Source organism: Spodoptera frugiperda, chromosome 4 (genome assembly GCF_023101765.2).
Source record: "Spodoptera frugiperda isolate SF20-4 chromosome 4, AGI-APGP_CSIRO_Sfru_2.0, whole genome shotgun sequence".
In the NCBI taxonomy this organism is placed as follows: domain Eukaryota; kingdom Metazoa; phylum Arthropoda; class Insecta; order Lepidoptera; family Noctuidae; genus Spodoptera; species Spodoptera frugiperda.
This window is the reverse complement of record NC_064215.1, coordinates 4,110,326-4,133,066: the sequence shown is the minus strand read 5'-3', so window position 1 is coordinate 4,133,066 and position 22,741 is coordinate 4,110,326. Positions and strand designations below refer to the sequence as shown.

Below are 22,741 nucleotides of genomic sequence, written 5' to 3'. Positions count from 1 at the left end.
AAAACACATTTCACCAGCAAAATTGTTTTATGTAATGCTTCGAATAAAAATGATTTATGGCCGTAACACGTAACCAATGGTAAGGCAGCGTCTATGTAACGATAATAATAAAAAAACAAACGTTGTTATCACCGTGCAGTAAATGCATACAGTTGATTAGTTATAAAAGCCACGTACGATTTTGTTTTTCGTTCAATAATACTGTTTTTAATTAGTATTGTCTTAATTACAAAGTAAGTACTGGACTGTTGTATTATATGTATTAGGGACGTTGTGCGCCCGTTGACACTGTTTTCTATGATGTAAAAAAAACAGGAGCAAGACCCTTTTACAGCCTCCATCCTTTTAGGAATCGAAATAAATAAAAGCCATGTGGCTTATTGTTTTGACGTAATGTGTCGGTCGAGCGGGTGTAGTCGCGCATTCCACACAAACCGAGCAAAGAAACAAATACCCGATATCTACAACGTGATACAACTGAGTCATCTTTCGTCATTCGACGAGCGAGCTGTAGTGGAATTCTCACGGCCACCAGTTCGCGTGCACCGGTGTTCGAGCGCGGTCAAACATATCGTCGCTCGCTGCTCGCTCTATATTATCGTCGCTATTTTCGGTCGAGAGCCGCGCGATTGATAAGCACCAAACTACCCTTGTGCTTCGATCGCGTCGCACGGCCCGACAGTTCAGTCTCACCGCGACTCGGAAACGCTAGTTCCATTTTCAAGTTGAGCATTTTGAATATTATTCGTATTTGCGCCGGCGACTTGTGAATTACAATTTCATATTAACTTGCAAATAGACGTGACGGATGAGTGAGTTTTCGTTTCCGAAGGTGTTGTGGGAGCGCGAGTCGGCAGGCGCCAGCGCAATGGACAGCTGCTACAAGCTGTACACATGGATCAACCACACGGTGCTGATGCTGCTCTTCCAGATATTCTGGAAAGTGAGCCAGATCTCCGACTACTTGACTGGAAAGTGAGTACACATTCTTCTTATCTACATTTGAGAACATTATCAGTGATTAACATTCCAAAACGATTAACATTTTACCTTCGTGAGCTAGAAAGTTTTCGTCGTTGAACGTGCCTAGGTTTGTGTTATGTAAACATTGAAAAATGTTTAAGTTGTCTAATTATAGCAACAATAATACATCTATAATACAATTATGTAGTTCAGCTGTCGTTGAAGGTACTTACTTAGTTGCTATAATATTCTCTCAAAACCTGTATGTACATAGTTACATACGTTCTAGGTAATATCTAAGATAGTTTATCTGATAAACCAATCCGAGATACGATTCTTACAACAATGTATTCGTGAAGGTAGCAATCAGATAGAAATAATCTGTCGTCTTCCGTCGATAGTATCTTATATTTACTTCGAATACTGACGAATTAAGTAACATTAACTACCTCCAAAACGAAATGAATGAAATCTTCGCTTTATTTGCTTTTAACAATAACATTCCACATTCCAACCACACATTCATTCTCCTTATTTGGCTCCATAGGGGAGCAAAAAATACAAATCATTGAGCAACCGTGTCTCCGAACATGTGAATGGCAGCTGATTCCTGTGAGATATATTATAAAACACTTTTTTTACTTGGCAATTCTATTTCTATCACCTGTGAGTGAGAACACTTTCAAAACCAATCTCTTTTTCTTTATACGTTTTTAAAAATAAATCGTGTAGAATAAATAACGCGGGAGATTTGAAAATGGAAAGAGGAAGACCTTTTTAACATAGACAAGCATTTATGAATCGTTACATTTTAACGCCGAAAAACTTTTATAATATTTACCAATAATAATGTTATTGTTTATAAAATGCACTCGTCCTGTGAAACTAATCGATTTACTCTTAACAATCGTAAACTGTGGTACTTTTTAAATAAATAAATTCATAATATTATTTATTTATATTGATTTTAATAACTAGTATTGTCTGTCATTGACTTTCCCAGGTCGGGGTGATTTTTATTCACATTAATTTGCTTATTATCTTAATGACTAAGTAAATATTATTACTAAGTACTTAAGCGACTGTAAGGTTAAGAACCGTGGTCTCAGTGCCAAGCTTAATTACGAGTGTGAGAAATAAATAAGCAATTAAGCAAGTAGTTTTATAAATGTTATCTGTTGAGGTACCGTTAAAGATATTTATATCGTGAATAGGCCACTGTATTCAGATGATTGCTGGCCATATATTTTTGTTCTAAAAATGGAACACTTTGTTACTATGATTAAGTATGTTTTATTGAGGATCTTATTATTTAAAGTCCAGTAAGAATAAAAACTTATTCATCTTATGATATTTAGCTTAGACCCGATTACAACCCCTTTCCAATCTTCCCAAACCCCGATTCCGCAACAACCATTAAATTCCTAACCCCCAAATTCGACAACGCACTTGTAACGCCCCTGGTGTTTCAGGTGTCAATGGGCGGCTTACCATCAGCCCCATCAGGTGATCCGTCTGCTCGTTTCCCGGCTTATACCTGGCATAAAAAACCACAATTTAATTTTGTTATTATACTTTGACGTTTTAAAAGTGCCTTCCTGGTCTATTTTAAATAAATAATTTAGACTTTGACTTTATTTATTATTTACTTACATTAAAATAACCCAAACTGTCATATTATTACCTATATATTTATGAGTAACTAGGTATTCTCTATTCAAAGCAACACCGAAACATTGAATGTTTTTTAATGAGTGAGCAATATTATGAATACTAAATATTATCTAAATAAAATTACGTGTCTTTAGTTATGAATATGTTTTGTCTTCCGGGTGTCTGTGTCTAGTCATATAGCGTCTTGTCTATTACTTATTATCTACCTACATTGTAATTTACATATTTTTTATCTGTATGAAACAAAATTGACTTTGTTTATGGTAGACTCTATTAATAACGTATTATGACTTGTAATTTTGTTCTTTCTTCTTTGATTTACCCACTAAATTGCCCAATTTATTCAACGTTTTACCTATCTAGGTATTGTAGGAATATTAAAGCGATTTTTATTTGTTATTTGTAGAAAATTAATAGAAAGAAGAGACCGACATTCCTTATTTGTAATACATTTGTTAAAAAGCAAAACATTTTCGTAAAGTCATCGTTATTTGCGAGCATTGTAAACAAATATGTAACAGGAGACAATTTAAGTGCGTAAACAAAAAGCAATACATGTTTGGTATAAGTATTTTGACAACCATTTCATTGATTTATTTATTTACTTACATTTCCGGGAAATAGTTTATTTCATTAAGTACAAGATTTGTTTTGACGTAAAAATATGTAATATAATATATGACCAACATATAACAATCAAAATAAATAAACAAAGTTACCTATCTAACTATTCAATTTTAAATTATTCGATTTGTAATTTTTAAGGCAATATTCCACACATGCTGGCAGTCTACATCATCGCCTTTACTGAAAAAAACGTTTACCTCAATTGTTTATGGGCAACGTTAGCATTTACTTAGCAGGTGTATTGTTTTATTATTCAGTGCATAGCTACTACGCTATATCTTTCGATGTGCTCTTTGAGTTTCCATTCACTTCGTTACAAAATGTACAGGTACAATCTGTCTTATTTTAAAACTAAATGCCAGTAAGTAATACTAGAATTAGCGCTAGAATGCTACATGACATCATGCTGATTCAATACAGTACAAATAAAAGACATGAACATTTTCTTCCACACTATTTGTTTTTGAATTTAGAAGAGGGTTCTGTCAGAAAAAAATAGACGATTTATTTTTAAAAGCAATGTCATCATTCGTTCTTTTTTCGATTCCTATGCTAAATTGTTGCCAACCAGTACCTAACAAATAATACCTATTGGATGGAACTAAAAAAAAAAACGGACGACTCAATTTTTTTACCGTCAACAATACTAGTTTTTACAATTAGTATTTACCCGCGTTCTGTGTTCAATGTGCACCCGGATCTACATTTTTTTTCACCCGGGGCAAAATTTGAGAAATGCCGCCCCCACCTACCTTTTTTTTTTTTTTTTTTTTTTTTTCATTAGGATTTTGTCCTGTGTCGTGGGTGCGTTTACAAACATACAAGTTCACATGCACACAGACCCGAAACAACAATTTGTGGATCACACAAAGAGTTGCTCCGTGCGGGAATCGAACCCGGTACCCGTTGCACGGTAGCCAGTTGCCCAGTCACCGCACCAACCGTGCAGTCAAATCGTGTTTATTTTCACCTTTTTCACCCATATAATTGCAACAATCAGATGTCCACAAATTGTTTGAAATTTGGACAAAGCCTACATACTAACCAGCCCCGGATCTACATTTTTTTTTGCCGGGGCAAAATTTGCAAAATGCCACCCCACCTACTTATGTTTATTTTCACCTTTATCACCCATATAATTGCAACAATCAGTTGTCCACAAATTGTTTGAAATTTGGACAAAGCCTACATACTAACCTACCTTCCGGAAATAATACATCCACACAGGCCTACATTTTCTTTTTCACGGAAAGGGTTTAAGTTTAATAGGTCTCCTATAGTAAATGGGGTGTGCTGATCACGAATCTGTGCTTAGTTTTTTTCTAGCAAGTCAGGTTTTTAGGAAAAGTGTGAATAAATTTTTTCATAGAAACTGCCAAAAAAATCTTAGAAAATATTTATTAAAGATATATTTAAAAGAAAATTACACTGCAAAATTGAGCTGCTCATAAAAAAAATAACCTACGTTAGACAGACGTTGGTTTTTTTTAATGAAATCGTTCTCTTTTTCCCTGAAAACTGCACCCTGTTCAAGGCCCAGCAGTAATCAGGCATCATTCTAATATCCCAACTTCCTTGGTTACGTCTCTCCATCTCCTTTATGTTTTGATGGAACCTCTCTCCCTGTTCCTCGCTGACAACTCCAAGATTTTCGGGAAAATAGTCAACATGGGAATTCAGAAAATGAAGTTTAACGCTCATATTGCATCCCAGTTTTTTTATAATTTTGGAGCATCTTAGCTACAATTTCTTTGTACTTAATTTGGAGACTTGTTATTTCCAAGGAAATCTTCTATGACTTCTACGAATGAACTCCATACTTCAGATTCATCCTGGGTCATTGTATTCTGGAACACACACACACACAACGTCACGCCTTTTATCCCCGAAGGGGTAGGCAGAGGTGCACATTACGGCACGTAATGCCGCTATACAATGTACACCCACTTTTCACCATTTTGTGTTAAAGTCCCATGTAATAGGGGGTGAGCCTATTGCCATATCCTGGACACAATTCCAGACTCCGTGCTACTACTGAGAAATTTTTCGAAAATCCGAAAAAAGCCCAGTAATACTTTGCCCGACCCGGGAATCGAACCCGAGACCCCTTGTTCGGCAGTCGCACTTGCGACCACTCGACCAACGAGGCAGTCAATATTCTGGAACAATCTATCCGATTTTAAATTTCGAATTCGAGGGCCTACAAAAGTTCTTCTTTAAGTTGAGCTTGAGAAAGTGCAGGAAATTTGTCGCATACGTATTAGCAGTCACCTTGTTTATTTTAAGCTTTGACAAACTGCTACATCAATCCTAACTTTATGTGAAGGGGAGGTGAAAGAACTGATTTTGGGTTGGTGCACATTTTTTTGTCCCGGTACAAGTCTTTCTCTGAAAGGCCATTCTTTCTTAATGTAATGTAAATTTCGTGCTCGACTGTCCCACTCGCACAAAAATCATGGATACTTTGTAAATCCAGACTGCTGACCCAAAATCATAGATATTATTTTGAGGTCTTCACAGAGTTGCCAACAATATTCGCTATACTTTATTTTATTTAGCAACAGCTCAAGATTCTCGTTCGTTTCTTTGAGATGCGCGGAGTGCGCAACAGGCACCGAACCATAGGTATTACCATTGTACAACAAGATACCATTCAGACTTCTCTTAGAAGAATCAATAAATAACCTCCATGATGTGGAATCGTAATTATCAGCTCCCAGTTTCATGACTACTTCAGTAATATTATTACAAAATACCAGTCAACCCTCTTGAGAGAAATATTTCGCGAACTCTTTTTCACGATGCCTGTACCACGAAAATGTGGTTCTTGGAGTCAATAGATTTTTGTCTTTCAGTCGTGATCCTAGGATTTGTGCAGCATCCTTTGATAGACCCAAATCTCTCACTAAGTCATTTAATTCAGCCTGGATAAACTGTTGAGGTTAACCTATATCAGGATTGAATTCATCTTCAACCGGTTCTTCCGTTTGAACTTTCATCTGATGATTGCTGTTGGATAGTGGGAAGAAAAGGTGGAGGAATCGAAATTCCTGATCCATGAGGTACAGGTCGTTTAGCAGACGGTAAATTAGGATACTGAATTGTATGTTTGTTTTTCGAATGGACACCCTTTACATCACAAGAGCAAAAGTAACAATCGACAAGTGCTAAATAGTAAACATACAAACTACTCACATTTTTAAAACAAAACACTGACGTGGAGACAAATCGACGAGGAAGTTTTCGAACATAGCTTCATCTCACCCCCGGTGGCCACCTTCAGCACCGATATAAGGGGCACCGAGACCTCTAACTAGACCTGCTCCGGAGCCCCTGTGGTGCAACGCCCGTTACGGCACATCCTTAGGGAGACATGTACCTCCCATTAGCCTCGTTGTGCAAGTTGCATGGCAGAACGTGACCACTGTGCCACCGTCTTCCCTGAGGTCGCTAGATGGGCACCTAGAGTCCCCACTTTAGGTACCCGCGACCCCAAAGGTCCACCTGCAGTTGACGCAGGCGGGATTAGGCGTCAAGGCTGTTGCCACCTCGACGCCTTCTATAACAGGATCGGCCCTCTCACGATCCCGCTTAGCAGCCTCCTTTTGGGACATTACAGTGATTACAGTCTCACAAAAGGAGGCCACCTCCTTCCAGTTTTCTGTATCTGCTAGCATAGCCTCTACTACTGCTGGCAGAGACAGGTCTCGCCCGATCTTGGTAACCAGGACCCGCCGCTCCGAGACCCACGCTCGGCACTCTTCGAGCGTGTGCTGTGCGGAATCCAGGTTACCTCCGCAGTGGTGCCAATTTGCCGTGGTCTCTCGCCCAATCTTGTTCAGGTACTCACCGAAGCAGCCATGTCCGGTCAGTACCTGAGTGAGCATGAAGGAGATGCGCTCCTCTCTTTTCAGCCAGGCTTCGAAATGCGGCAAGATGGCTTCGACTACGCGCTTGCGTGAGATCTCTGGCTGTTGTAGCCGCTCACGCCACCGCTCGAGCGCGTGTCGCCTTTCTTGCCGCCTCAGCCTAACGAACGCCGCTCCTGGCACTCTACCACCGCCGTTTTGACGGACGGAACGGATTTGGTCGTAGACCTTGGCGTCCATATCCGCCAGGATATCCAACGGCGGAAAGCGAGCCAGGAGAGTTGCCGCCTCAAAGGACACCGTTCGGTATCCTCGTGCGATACGCCTGACAGTCGCGCTGACCAAACAGGCGCCCCGTAAAGGACCATCGATCGCACGACACCCGCGTAGAGGCGGCGAACTTCTTCTCTTATGTACTATGCCTATGCGCCTAGCGAATAATAAAATGTTCGGGCAGCACGTCTCACTCCGCGCTCAGGGTATCGGTCAAGTTGATATGGCCATGAAATTCCTGTACTTGTAGGTACTATATTTATTCCGTGGTCAAAATTAAATAAATGATGAGCTGTCCACTGGTCCGTGAAGTGTGAATTTTGCCGCCCCCTGAATTTGCCGCCCGGGGCATGGGCCCCGGCTTGCCCCCCCCTAGATCCGGCACTGATCGATTTCAGTGTTGACCAGGAAACCAATTGATGAAATTGCACTATTCATTATTCACTATGAAGTTTGAGAAGCTTGTTTTTCAAAAACACATTTTCTACGTTGCTCATAATTACTTTGCCATTCAATCATCCTCGACACAGAAAATAAAAGTTAATTAAGACAATGAGAATGCAAGTATCCACCTTCAATTAAGTGCTTTAATTATTTATTTATGAACAGTCGTTACTAGCCTCTACAAGTAATGGCAGATGTAAGCAAGACGCTGGCCTTAGCATTCCTTGTGATAACAACAATGAACGAACTGACTAATGAATTCATGAATTAGCTGTCGCTGTAATCTGAGATACCTATTATCATAATTATTTATCTATGCACAGATATTTGAAAAAGAAAATGATAAAGAACTAATATTAAGTAGAAAATGTAGATAAAAATATTTAATGATTGCTAAGTTGTAAGGAATCAGTGCTAAGCCAAATGGCACCTATTTAAGGTAATCAATCCACAATATACGGTTTAACTGTACAGTCCGCCTGAGTATAAATGTATCCGAAAGACAAAAGGTTAGCACTCACATTGGCTCAAATACTATACCTACCTTTAATGCTTAATTTTTTTTCACGATCAATATCGCTTACCAAATACTTACTGTTTGGCTTACTGCCCAGAAACTTTCTAGTAGAATTAGACTAGGTAACTTTTTCAAACGACCAGTAGGTACCTAATCAAAACCCTTTTATCTGTACTATAACTTCGTTTTTTTCTAGGCTAGGCTTCTTACTATTCACCTATGACGTCACACTGACCTTAGAATTGTGTCGCAAGGAAACGTGCACACAATACCAGTAGGTCGTAATTGCAGTGTTCACGTTGTTACGAGAATCACTTTCTAGGGTTGCAGGGACAGAATATTATGCAAACGTAAACTAACTGCATGTGACAATAGCTACCTAGTTGGTATTGCAACAGTTAAGTACAGTCAAAGTAGACTGGAAGACCTGTCAGATGTTTTTGGAAAAGTTGTCAGCTCTTTTTGGAAAGCTTGTCAGCTGTTTTTGGAAAAGTTGTCAGCTGTTTTTGTATGGGCTAATTGGTTGCAAATAGTCCGGAAGCTTGTATTTGTATTGGTAATGTTGATTTGAATTCTGAATCGGTTTTCCTTGTGTAATCTAGAATTACCTAATTTATCTATGCTCAATAATGCAATTGGGTTTTTACCACAGGTAGAGGAAGAAAGTAGACGCACATGCACAAAAATTATATCTAAATATCACAGAACTGCTTGAATTTGGCCCAATAATCATCTCATGAAACGAGAATACCTGTTTAATTACAGCATCCTTTAATTGCACAACATTCTTAACAACACTAGCCTGACCAAATAAAGAATTTTCATAATAAAACAGTTGAACTAGTTCGAGCTACTCGATGCCGTAGTTTGCAGCTGGCTCACAAACTATTCCAAAACAAATTCATTACGGTATGTGGTACGCATGATTCATTATACCTTAGCACTTTCGTACTGTGGCTTATTAATAGACCATATTACTAAGACCTAAGGTAGAATTACTCATAAAAGTTTTACCTACCCACGCGTTCTATACTTGAGTCCTCTAGAGCTTTAAAAGCCCTCTTAAGGTACCTTTAGGGCCTATTATGTTACGTTATGCGTCTCTCGGCTCATTCCTAAGGTCCTTAGGGTGCTTTTTCACTAAATATGTGCTATGATGATATCCTACGAAGATGTAAATAGCTAAGCTGTGGAACTATGTGGCCGTTTCCTCTAGTGCGAGCAAGATGTGCTAAGAAGATGCGCCGCCGCAAAGTGAAAACAATTTAGTTGAGTCCGTTTCCACCTGTGTTAAGCTATTATGTGTACCAATGTATATCATCGGTAGAAGTCAAATGCATCCACAGCAACGTAGCATAGCACATCTCTGTAGATTAGATTTTGATAGACTAATAAAACTTCTTGAAAAATAATATACAATGTAAAAATCATTACTCATAACTTGCCTAGTAACACATAGATGTTTTTGTTTCAGAACATCAATGTACATTGTTGATATACGTATAACAGGTGCATGTACGTTTATATTGTAGGTTAATTTAGGTATAATTAACTGGCTATAGGTACATATTTTATAATTAAATAGATGAATTATTATACCTTTTCTTTCTACCAACCAATAGTATTACGCTTATCAAGTACCTACCTATAATAATACCAATTGAATTAAAAAGGTACCTTTAGATGGTGATATAATTTGTACCTTGAATCCTAGGTATAGTAGATTTCATTTCACATATAACATTATATTTTTCTACCCAACCATATCTAAGCTACGAGCAAATGAAATTATATCTCGTAGGCACTTATATGGATAGATTAGATTACAGATAAAAGATTAGCTAGGTTGGGTTGTACTGAATTTGTACTTAAAATGAAGCAAATGCTTATCGACATTAGGATTACTCATAAGTACCTATATACCTATTACCTACAAAGTGAACTGTATGTATATTTGAACGCTTAAACTGCTATGACGAATTTAATGATGTTTTGAAAGACAGGTAGATAAATGAGCGGATAAAGTAAAATGCAATTAAACTGTAAAGATTTTGCTAATAAAATTAATGTAAAAAAAGGTAACAAAGGAAGGTCAATAGACGTAAAAACTATTAATAAAAAGTAATTAGGTATTATAGCGTTTCTACGTAGTTGTCACTATCATTCTGATAATGCTTTCAATGTTTTGATAAGCTAATCCTTGTCAGTTATATGATGTGCAAGTATCATTCTAATTTAAGAAGGTTAGGACGTGGATTTTGACAAAAAACATATTTTGCTAAATGTCTTGTATCTATAGGTACTTAACAACACCATATTATAATTATATTGTAGGTTTACATATATTTACATAGGTATACAATCTCACTGACATATTATCTAAAGATTAACCGATCGGTAAAGACGAAGACTTCTGTTATTGTAAAGTTAAAAAAAAGAATTAAAAATAATGTCTCAAGTTGACTACAGGACTCAAATTTACGTAGGTGATTGTTAGAACCAGTATATAGTCTATCCTTAGCTTAGTTTAGAATCAGTTGCTATCAAAAAGACGAATAAAAAAAACATAAACAAATATTCCTCATGTTTTTTGTACAATGCAATACATCCTTGATACAATAGGATACAAGGGTTTTTCCTACACAAATCTATCGTTAGTTCGTGACCAATTATAAATGCATCTATCTGTAAAACGTTCATGTATAAAAAAGGTATTTAACATGAGTCTACCAGGCCATTGCCGAGGTTGCCTGAAATGACGTCAATCCGATGCAATACGAGTAGATAGATATTTAAATTATTATAGTTAGGTATGTTCAATTCGATCCGCTGCCAAAAATTGAGTGAGCACACGCGCAATCAAAGTCCAATGCATGATTTTAGGTGCGAAGATGGTGATTTTATTACATTTTAATAAGAATTTAGTCATCAAAAGAAAGTTGGCTTTCGAATTGGCAATGTTATCGAATATTTTGGCATGAAAGTCGAGGAGACTTCCATTACGTAGGACTGTCTACTCGTCTACTCATTGACGAGACTGCCAAACATGTGGTAACGTCACATAATATCATAAAACCTTGAAAAGGCGCCCACTAAAAGCATTCTAGGGATAAAAGACTAGGGAGTATGGGATTTTTACCTCACTAAAACCACCCCGGTGGTCACCCTCAACACCTGTACGGGGCACCGAGTCCTCTTAGCAGACCTGCTCCGGACGCCCCTTAATAATTATGTCCGCTTCTTATTAAAAACACAAATATGAATCACTTCGGTCCAAAAAGAAAGAGATTACTTAATTAATTGTTATCGAATATCGTCGCGGAAGTTGGATAACATTGGTTTTGTAAAAGGCATATTGAAAAACCCAGATAGTCGTACCGCGAACCTACTTATCGTTACCTACTTAATAAATAATATTGTGTAATCATTCTGAGACATACTAATTAGAAATTAGAACTTGTTATGTCTCTCTTATATCGTAAACAATATTAAATGGTGCAACATTCAACATACATAGGTACCTATAATATGACATCATCAATACTTTTTCTCGTTTTAGTCCAAACCTGAATTCAATTTCTAGAATAACTAACGAGGTTAATAGAACTAGTTCTTTTATATAAAAGTGCTTCAACGATACAAGAGTTTAATAATGCATTGCCAAAGTACTGAAAAATGTAGTGAATAAGTATCCAATGATTATTTGATTTGAATGTGCAAACGAATTAATTGAATTTGACTCACAAGAAATTATGGTTAAGCATTACGTCACAATCGGTTCAAAACATGATGTGAATAACATCTTCTTAACACCTACTTATTTGAAAATAATAAATTAGTAAATCTAGATTAATAAATAAAATTTACTATTTGTAATATCGAACCGCCTCTTTCTACTCGCACATAGTACTGCACGCATACATACTTGATACATTCCAAAATAATTTATTTTTAAATGTTTATTTGTCTGTCTATTTGTTCCCGCTAATCTCTGAAATGGCGGGACTGGTTTTGACGGGACTTTTATTGGCAGGTACTTGTTTACTATGAGGTAACTTAGGCTAATTTTATTTTAGAAAATAAAGTCACCAGCTTGAAAACATGAACCTACTATCTACTAAAGAATTATTTCTGGAAAGTCTCATGAATTAAAAATAAATATTGATCATTGATTATAGGAAACAGACTCAATATAAACAATATATTTATTTATTATAGAGTTGAATCACTGTTTTTCTTAATAAGGAGATAAGACTAAAGTTCGAGACGGGCGAGTGAGTCATCGTGACAAACATATTATTTATAAATGTGCATAAGGTGCAAGGTTACAAGGTTTCTTGTAACTTCATTATCGTAATTTGTTTTTCGCGATTTAATTATTTATCACTTATTAACTATTATCTTAATAGTAAAATATATTAATGAGTCAGACAATTTTACGTCTAGATAGTTGAGATTTTGAGGTGCTAAGGGCATAGATCATCACGAAACAGGTTATCGGGGCTCCAGCTCAAAGCATGAAAAGGAACGGAGTGGTTTTTAGTCAGTAAGAATCTAACACTCACTCTGGCCTCACCGAAGGCGGGAGGAAATTGACCCTCTGAAACTGATTTTCAGAGGGAAAAATCAAAAAACTTTTTCAGGGCACAGATCATGCCCTGTTTTTGTTACCCCAAGCTTCTATGGAAAGAGACTGAAGTGTGGCATTCTATAACTCACTAAAACACCACGGTGGCCACTGTGAGCAACTGAAAAAAAAGGGTACCAGGTCCACTAAATAGACCAAGATACTGATTCCCACCATGATATCGCTTCTATAGGAATTGTAAATGATTTCGATCGGTGTATTTCTTGCATTGCCTTCCTCTTCAGACAACAACAAATGTAAGATGTTACGTCATGGTAATGTAAAACATGTACCAGAAAGATGTGATGTCATATATCCATAAAATGAAAGTAGGTAATCATACCTTGATCAACATGCAAAGAGCAGAATTTGCACTTTCATATTCATTTACATGGTAAAAAAGTACAGCGTAAATGATATTTATTGTTGGCAAATTGGTTACAAGATAACACTTTTACACGTCAATCTCTACACTCATGACGAACTTTTTCCTGACTGATATGACTTAACTCCATTACTAAGTACCTACGTTTAGTCCTCAAGTCCTCTTAGGTCATTCCATAAAGTTTGAAAGAAATCTACACGAGCGAAAAGTACTTACTCTGACTCAAACTAGTCAATTTCTCGATGGCTTTTTCACAATTCTGAAGTAAACTTTGTCCTGAGTCGACTAAAGTTCCATAGTTTCACAAGTCGTATACTACATAGGTCATTGACCTGTTGTATAGTAATTGTTTTAATGTATTACATATACATATTAATGTACTAATGTAGTAGTATCGTTCGGCATCGACCACATGGGCGATTAGGAATTAATTCATTACAGTACGTTATCTACTGGAGTAACTGTTCGTATCAACGAACTTTGTACCAGTACCAGTGTCGTTCTAATAAAAAAATATGTTCATGATGTTTTGTTTGGACGAAATACAGGGTGTAAACGGAACGCTCTCAAAAACCGCAAACAGGTAATGGTAAAAAACAAGATTTATATTAAAAAATTAAGGAATTCAATGTTTATTTTATGTGATAATAGTTAAAATCATCGACTGATGTTACATGAATAATACAAAAACAAAAATTTATAAAATTATTACCTAATACAAAAAATTGTAGCGTTTTTCGGAAACCGAAACAAAACGAAAAAAAAAATAGTGGAAAATATGTTCAGAGACGACTTAATAATATGATTAATGAAAAAAATAAAATTACAACACTTTATTAGTCATTGGGTTGAGCCACCTTTAATAGGAATTATCGATAATAACAAATCTACACCTACCTAAATAGATATACCGTTTCGTAAGTGGCCTTCGTATTTCATAGATGTATCGAATAAGGTTCATTGACCCGCAGACTGTAGCCTGCTAGCAATCCACTAGATAAGGTAAACATCTTGATAGGTACCGAACAGAGCGCCCATTGATTCCGTTTTACTATATTATGATGCAATGTATTTAAAGTAAAATTTCTATTTAATTGTAGGTAATTCATTGTGTGGTTACAAAAATGTATAAAGGTTAAACTTTTTAAAAGGATTTGTCGCTAGGGGTGTCAGTGACCCGGGGCTGTGGACTGCCTAGCGGGTTATCGGGGCTACGGCTCGAAAAGCAGGAGTAGGAACGGGGTGGTTTTCTGAGTCAGTAAGAGGCACTAAAAATTTAAAGTGAAGATAATTTAGACCTTCAAAGAATTTGCAATTAGTTTAGTAACTAGCAGTAGCAGCGCGGTACAGTCGCCACTTTGCGTTGTAATGTTATTTTTATTATAACGTGGTATACTGCTCATGAATATAAGGATCTAGCATGGCTTGAAACTAGTCGAGTTCGTCAATCAGTTACGTGATAAGCCGATAATGAATTTGCAATCGTTACTAAGCAACAACAACTAGTAGGAATTTCCAAGTAAAATTAAACATAAAACGCTAAGACATTTTCATGAAAAAGTTGTAAAGAAAAAAAACATCAAGCTTTGCAAGTCAATTTCGTAACTGGCAAGAATTCCACGTACACATACTTAACATTATTAAACCTTAGCACAGCGGCCATTATGCTAGCCTTGCCTAGCTCTGCCTAGAATATTAATGCTAATTCAAGACGATCTACTACATGCCTACCTATTATGTAGATACATATAGGTCGATTAAAGTAATAGGCAATACATGTAGTAATAGGTATACGTATAGGTGGTGTTTCATTAATCATTTCCTCTTGATACCTATATCCTTTATGAATACTTTTAATAAACCAACATAGAATTTGTTTCAAATCTCTATGTCTACCAAGTCTTTTTAGATACACAATTTTGAGAGCTATTACGTAGGTATATAAAGTAAGTAATACTTTTTGTACAATGCAGTATAAGAAACACATTTTTTTAAAGAAATCTGTGTAAAAATTCTGTAGCAATAAACAAAATTGTTAACATTATTTTACCAACCTAGCGATGTCATCGTTTAAATTCTTTTAAAAAACAAATGAACGTTCCAATTCTATAATTTATTCTCTATGAAGACATATCATTGGTCGTTTTAAAACAGTGTTCCATTTCTTGTGGCGGTAAATCAAATCGTTTCGTTCAATTTGGCACATGGACTGTGAACGTTGAAGTCGACAATTTGCATTTATTTATACAGTAGATTATCTGCGAATAAGATTCACGTCATCCCCAGAATATCTGGTTTATAATGAGCGGAGAAGTGTTTGGAATGGTGAGATGGTAACAAAACATACATACATTTGTGTTGGTAGGTAGGTATAATATGTAAAATCTTGCCTGTTGTTCTACTGCGGCAAAATTTTAAAACCGATCATAGTTCGATGAAATGAATCGATTTCTGTTTTTGACAAAATTAATTAGGGACTTAATTAGGGACTTTTGAAACGTCAAATTGAATTGTCCATCAGTCCGTCTGTCAGTGAAGCTAGGTGCTCGTTCCAAAGTATTTTCTTTTAATCCATCTACAGAATTTAAATTGACATCCGTTAGAATTCGACTAGATTTTCTGTCTCCTACGTCTTCCCTAGGTCTTCGCGAAGATTTTCCACGTCGGGGTAAGAGGACTTTGACTTCTCTGACCTCACGAAATAAACAAAACACGTGTGCTAATCTTTTAATAGTTTAATAGCGCAGTGTTTACTTTGTTTTGAAGTTTCTGCATTGTCAGTTTTGTAATGCGAATGTAAACAAGTAATTACATATGGTCTAGCCATAACAATCATTGTCTTTAGATTATCTTAATTACTCTTTGTGTACCATATTCTAATGAGTTAATCATGTTTATAAATATTTATAAACTGCCTCGTGGGTTGGCCGGCTGACCCTAGTCGTTGGTTGGGTTCCCAGGGCGGGCAAAACGTTTTGAATCGTGCCCCCAATTCAGTTTATACTACTGAATCGATTATGCCTAAATTTGGATCAGATATTGATAAAATTTTATTTCTAAAGATATTTTAACATGACCGCAGCTGCGGGTAAAAATTTGTTTGCCAATGAAAAGTTACGTAACTCTAAAATTAATTTCAATACCTACTTACAGTATCATTATTAGATCATTTAATAGATTCCTAAGGGATATCAACTGGTAATTAGTTATTAAATGAACGTAAATGTTGATCAACCACGCCTTGTCTAGTGTCTAACCTTGTCAATTAGGTTATTATAAACTTACCTAAGTGAGCTATCAATAGATCGGTTATAGAATTTTAATTAAGTAATATAACTTAGGTCATAGCTAAAAACAACAATAGATATACACATCTTCGCTTCGACACACTAGCAGAAAGCGGATTGGTGGCCAAACGCAAACTTATCAAACGCTAAAAAGGTATTTAATTCCTTTAGAAAACGTGATTTTATATGTTATTATACACACCTATGCGAAATCTAATCGATTTACTGATTAACATACCTCTGCAAGTAGGTATACATATAATAACTAAGTAGATATAGATACTAATTAATTATTTATACTAAAAAATAAAAATATGTTCTTGTCCAATATCAATGAATTATTTTTATCTATGAAACAAAATGAATGACTCTTTATCAACTCTTGACATTATACATAAATAGGTACCTAGTTAATAAATAAAAAAACTTTAGATAAGTGTGACGTCACCACTTAGCTTATCATCACGATGACATGTCTGTTGCTCAATAGCATAGCTAGGTACATAGGTAGAGCTGCGGACTACCTAGCGGGTTTACCGGGGCTCCGGCTCGAAAAGCAGGAGAAGGAACGGGGTGGTTTTTAGTCAGTAAGAGTCTGACACTCCCTCTCGCCTCACCCAAGGCGAGAAAAGTCATTGGACGATTTTCCCCCCTCAAAAAAAAAAAAAAAAAGGTACATAGGTAGGAACTCTAATCCTAAATCTTTTCTCGTGGTAGCCCGGAGATTTATCACGCTTGCTTCTCATGAATGAACGCGCGGGTTCGAAACCTACCAATGTGACTTTTTCCGAGTTACACGTACTTTCTAAGATTTATTTAGTCCCAACTGACTAACGGTGTAGGAAAACATCGTGGGTAAACCTGGGTTTATAATTTCTAAGTATAAGAGAAGATGCCTTTGGTCAACACCACTGCTGTTGAAGATAATGATGATATTTTTTTAAAGTAGGAAAACCTAAACAAAATGGAATATATTTCTTAGAATAAATACGAAACTATGAATGGTAAACATTTCATAGAAATAATAATATAATGAGTATACCTAATCAGTTTGTTTATCAATTTTACCGATAGGATTATTCAATACAAATAATATACTTAATAATCAGTATTCCCACTGATTATTAACAGTACCTAATATAATTATCGTAATTCGCAATGGTCTGAGTAATAACTACCTAAGCTACCTTTGAGTAATTATCTAAGCTAAAATTACCACATTTCTTCTAAGTAGGTTATTCTATAATCTTCTTTAAATATAAATTTATAATAATATTCCTTCCCTACATTAATAAAACTTATATAGGTTACATTAAGTGATATTCAGTATATTAATACCTCCATTTAAGTTGACAAATAATTAATTTAGGTAATATATATAATAATTTAGGTATTTGATTTTAAAATGTGTTCATATTCTAACAATAGAACAATTTATGGTTTCTGGGGGAAAATTAATTAATTTTTAATTAAGAATCTCGTATTAATGACGTCAAATATTTAATTTTAGGTGCTATAGAGGTTCTGACGCAAGTTTACAATTTATATAATAATATAAATTTTATTCGCTTTTGTCTCAAATTAATTAAATCTACCTCGTTGGTCGAGTAGTCGCAAGTCGACTAGGCAAAGGGTCGGGCAAAGTATAGCTAGGCTCTTTTCGGTTTCTCAGTAGTAGCATGAAGTTTAGAAATGTGCCCGGTATATGGCAATAGACTCACTCCCTATTACATAGGACTAAAACAAATGGTAAAAAGTGGGTGTACATTGTACAGTGGAATTATGTGCCGTAATGTGCACCTCTGCCTACCGCTTCGGGGATAAAACATTGATTTGATCAGTAGATAAATAGAGGACGCCTAGCCAACAATTTATGAGACATTTCCTTTTAAAAATACAAGGCAAAGCCAATGAGTTTCCATTTAAAGTCGGTTTAAATACAATAGAAATATGACGTCAGTTGCATAAACGTATCCTCATTAAGTAGCTAAGTATATTGACTGCTTATTTGTTTTTAAATGTAACATTTCTGGATCGATCTCGGTTTTTGACTGGCACTCAAGAATCTCGGTCTTTTGGATTTATGGCGGTTACTTATTAATAATTTCTATCGTAAATTCATGATTCACATAAGTGCGAGTGTGAGCCATGCTTCGGCACGAATGGGCTGGTTAGACCGGAGTGATGCCAATGCTTCACAGGAAACCGACGCGAAAGAACGCTTGCGTAGTGTTTCATTGTGTCAGTGAGGTTACAGGAGACCCAATTACCCCCCTTCACAATATTCCCAATCCCCGATTCCCCAACAATCTTTAAATTCCTAACCCCCAAAAGGCAACGCACTTGTATCGCCTCTGGTGTTTCGGGTGTCCATGGGCGGCGGCGATTGCTTACCATCAGGTGATCCATCAGCTCGTTTAACAGCTTATAACATAACAACAATTAAGTTAAAGAAACTCTTTATTTAATTTCATATCTGCAGTATCGGTACCTATAGGTACATATCTAGGCACAGACTTATAACATCGACAAACCTAAGCTTACAACACACTGTATTGATTAAATGATTAGTGACCAGCATTGTTTGCTTCGCTGTGTCATTGTAATAGCAACTGTAAATACAAACGTGTGACAAATTAAAACAAGCAATAATTCTATTGTGTAAAGGTTGCAAATCTTGTTGCGTCTTCTGTTACTAAGGTTCATATTGCAATGATAAGTTTGTGTGCCGAGTGAATGCCGCTTGATTTGTTACAGCTGTGTTATCAAAGAAAATTAATGTTCATTTAACGATTTCTATATTCTTTGTTTATTTATAGTAGGCAGTAGGCATCTCTATAGTCTTGTGATTAACTATTAATTATCTATAGCCTAGTTCTCACAAGTTGGTTACACTATTGAATTGGTTGTATCCTATAGTACAATATTTGGTAGTCAGGATTTGCACCCAGAACTAAAAAATAGTTTAAAAAAATAGTTTTAGTTAATTGAACGTTGTGGTGGTCACCGGTGACCGACGTTAGCGGAGGATTCATTGTTGAAGGCATCAACAGTTTTCTATTGGCAGTCAAAGACTTATAGGCCTTTAGCATTATTAATAAATGCGATATCAATAGACATTTAGGTACAAAATAATAATCAGATTTTTATTGTGATTACCAGTAACAGTCGAATGTTTTCAAACCTTAAACTGACCTATGCCATTAACGTAATATATCAGATTGAATCCGATTCCAACTGGTGCCTAAACTACGTGGAATCGCTGCCATTGAACTCAAAATAAAATGCTATAGGTGAAAAAAATCTAGCAGAATCGTAAAAAAAGAACGATCAATTTGGCAAACGGTCGTGGAATACTTATGTCAGTGTGGTATATTGTCAAGATTATTGAGTTTATAAGCCATTAATGGTCAATGAGTTATGAGATTAGTTTTATGTTTTCCTTAATGTATTATTACTTTCGTCTGGTTTTCCCTAAATGTCTAGGCAGTCTTCTTCTGTTAAAAACAAGAATACGACCTCTTCGGTAGGGATGTCTCAAAAGAATACCTAACGAGGATATCTTCTAATTGAGGTATTTCTGTATAAGTAATTTTTAAGGTTTTAAGAGCCGTTTAATTTTATCCATCTGATTAGACCAATAAATGGGTCGCTGGGCAGTCTGGTGGCCAAAGTTTAATAGTGAGCGCCTTCGTAGACAAATCAACGAACATAGCTCTAGATTGTATAAATGTATATTACTCCCAGCAATAAATTAATTTGTTTTCATTCTAGTACTTCTAGGCGTAGACGTCAAACTTTAAACAATGACATAACATTAATTAAAACACGAGAGAGCGACAAATATACAGCAGACGTAGTGTAAATTGATACAATATTTGAGCAATTGTGCAATTATAGCGATAATTAACACTATTAATAGACATTACAAATGAATAGTAATCTTGTATCGCTCAATAAATATTCTCGTCACGTGTTATCAAACAAACTCTACGCAAATTCCTTGTAAATATTGTTATCTCATTATAGTCATGTCATGACTGATGCAATTTACGAACTTATACGTCACGTCTGTCTCATTACATATTGACTAAAAGATACCTCTCTATCTTTCCAGATCACCAGAGCCGAAACCAGAGAACATGGTCATCACATTCTCGCCTCTCACAAAGGAGTCCAAGTACAGAAGACACATCAGGTCAATGTCAGACGTCCAGAGCAGCACACCGTACAGAATTCCCTTCAGGTCTAGGAAAGGAAGCACACAAACATTGATGTACGACTCTGATACCAGAGCCAGGAGGATCAGGAACCATAGGCACAGACAACTGGAATCTTCAGACTCGAGCGACTACTTCGAGTCGCCAAAGAAAATCCGAAGTCTAGGACAGAACATCCTCAAACATACAGACTCCATGAGAATCCTGTAATGCAGTCAGAGATCTGATTTTAATTATTCAATGAGGCTGTACAATCTAGTTGTCGACTAGATCGGAATCACGTCGGGTTTCAAAGGAAAATCAGATTTCAATGGGACGTTCTCTTATTCAGAAGACACTGGAGAATTTTGTGATTTTTAGTCTTAATGCAAATAGTATTTAATATTTCTGTGTTATATTAAATATGTCAGAAAAACACGTAGATCATCCATGTTCGAAGGTTGTTTTTGCATGATCGTTAATTTGATTGAATAATTAGACGGTCCCAAAGATGTTTGTCCCAACGTGATTCAGCTGAGCAACAGACTTTTGTGATTTCCTTTATGAGACTGTGATGAAGTAGGTTAACGGTATTGATAACTATTTAGTTGTAATTATTAATTTTAAGTTGATCTTCTCATTATTGATTTGTGCCAGTGTCTACGTGAGAAAGAAATAAACACGAATTGACATTGACGCACCTATTTTGCAGCGAGGTGTAAATTCTGACGAAATGTACTTTTTCAATGTGTTGAAATTTTAATTCTTTACTTATCATAATGATTTCCTACCTAACGAAGGTTGCAAATTGTTTTGCAATGATAAATATAGGTACGTGTCTAAGGGGAAACAAACATATCGTTACTTACTGTGTTTCGACAATTATGAAATATAAAAAAATGTAATGTATACGATGAACATCACAAAATTACTGACTTTTGTCCCATTTTATCGTCTTGTGGAGAGACTCAAAAGTACCTTTTAGAGCCAAAGTTTTAATTGTGGCCATAATATCTACAGAATAGTTTGTAAGTAAATGTAGTCTGTAGTATTTCTAGATCTATCTATGTTGTATTTTTCCTACGACGCACAATCAATGAGAGCATTAGGCTAAACGATGTTTGTTGTAGTCTAGAAGGTTTTTTAAACACCTCACAATGATAACAGTGTTATTTACATTTCAGTTATTAAACATACGAAATATTAACTTTATTCTAATTGTGACAGTGGAAAATTATGACAAATGAGTAAATAATTATTTACTAAGACAAAGAGCAAACGAGAAAATAGAATCGCAAACATTATAAGTAAATACTTTTTTGTTTGTTCAACACCATTTTCTTATTCTTTTTTTATATTTAGTCTGTGGGAATTGACAATACGAAATATACCTAGATTAAAAATGTCAATAATTCATTATTATCTTTGGACCAAAAGAGTATCGTATAGGATGGAACTTTGTAAGTAAATAAAGTAACGTTTAGTTTACTTTTAGAGGTGATGTCGGAGTAGTCTCTACTCAATGCCTTCAAATTAACGAATGTGATAAGTAGCAGTTAAAATATCTATAACATTGTTATTTATTACATAATGAACAGTGATGAATGTCAATAAACAAAAGCAATTTAAATCAACGTTGTTTTTTTTTCTTTAAAGTTATTTTTAGCCATGGTGTGATGGTGATGATGAGCTAACTGGCTAATATTAGGCAATACTCTAATAACAGGTAAACGGTAAAGGATTTGAAAGTAACTACCTATAAACCTGTTCCCATACTTGGTTGTGGAATAAACCCCAGTCGACTAAAGTATACCAAAGTAGTTACCTATTGTAAAGTAAAGTAGGTGCTTAATCTACAGGATGTCCCTGAAGTGGA

The 22,741-nt window shown here is 35.8% G+C and overlaps 1 protein-coding gene across 1 annotated transcript; it reads left to right on the top strand.

The window, feature by feature from the left end:
* The first annotated feature begins 484 nt into the window (after window positions 1-484).
* LOC118272478 (uncharacterized) lies at window positions 485-22,495 on the top strand. The gene is made up of 2 exons (XM_035589016.2): window positions 485-975; window positions 20,784-22,495. Exons 1-2 carry the CDS (start codon window positions 809-811, stop codon window positions 21,094-21,096), a joined length of 480 nt encoding a protein of 159 aa, XP_035444909.1. The 5' UTR covers window positions 485-808; the 3' UTR covers window positions 21,097-22,495.
* The last annotated feature ends 246 nt before the right edge of the window (window positions 22,496-22,741 follow it).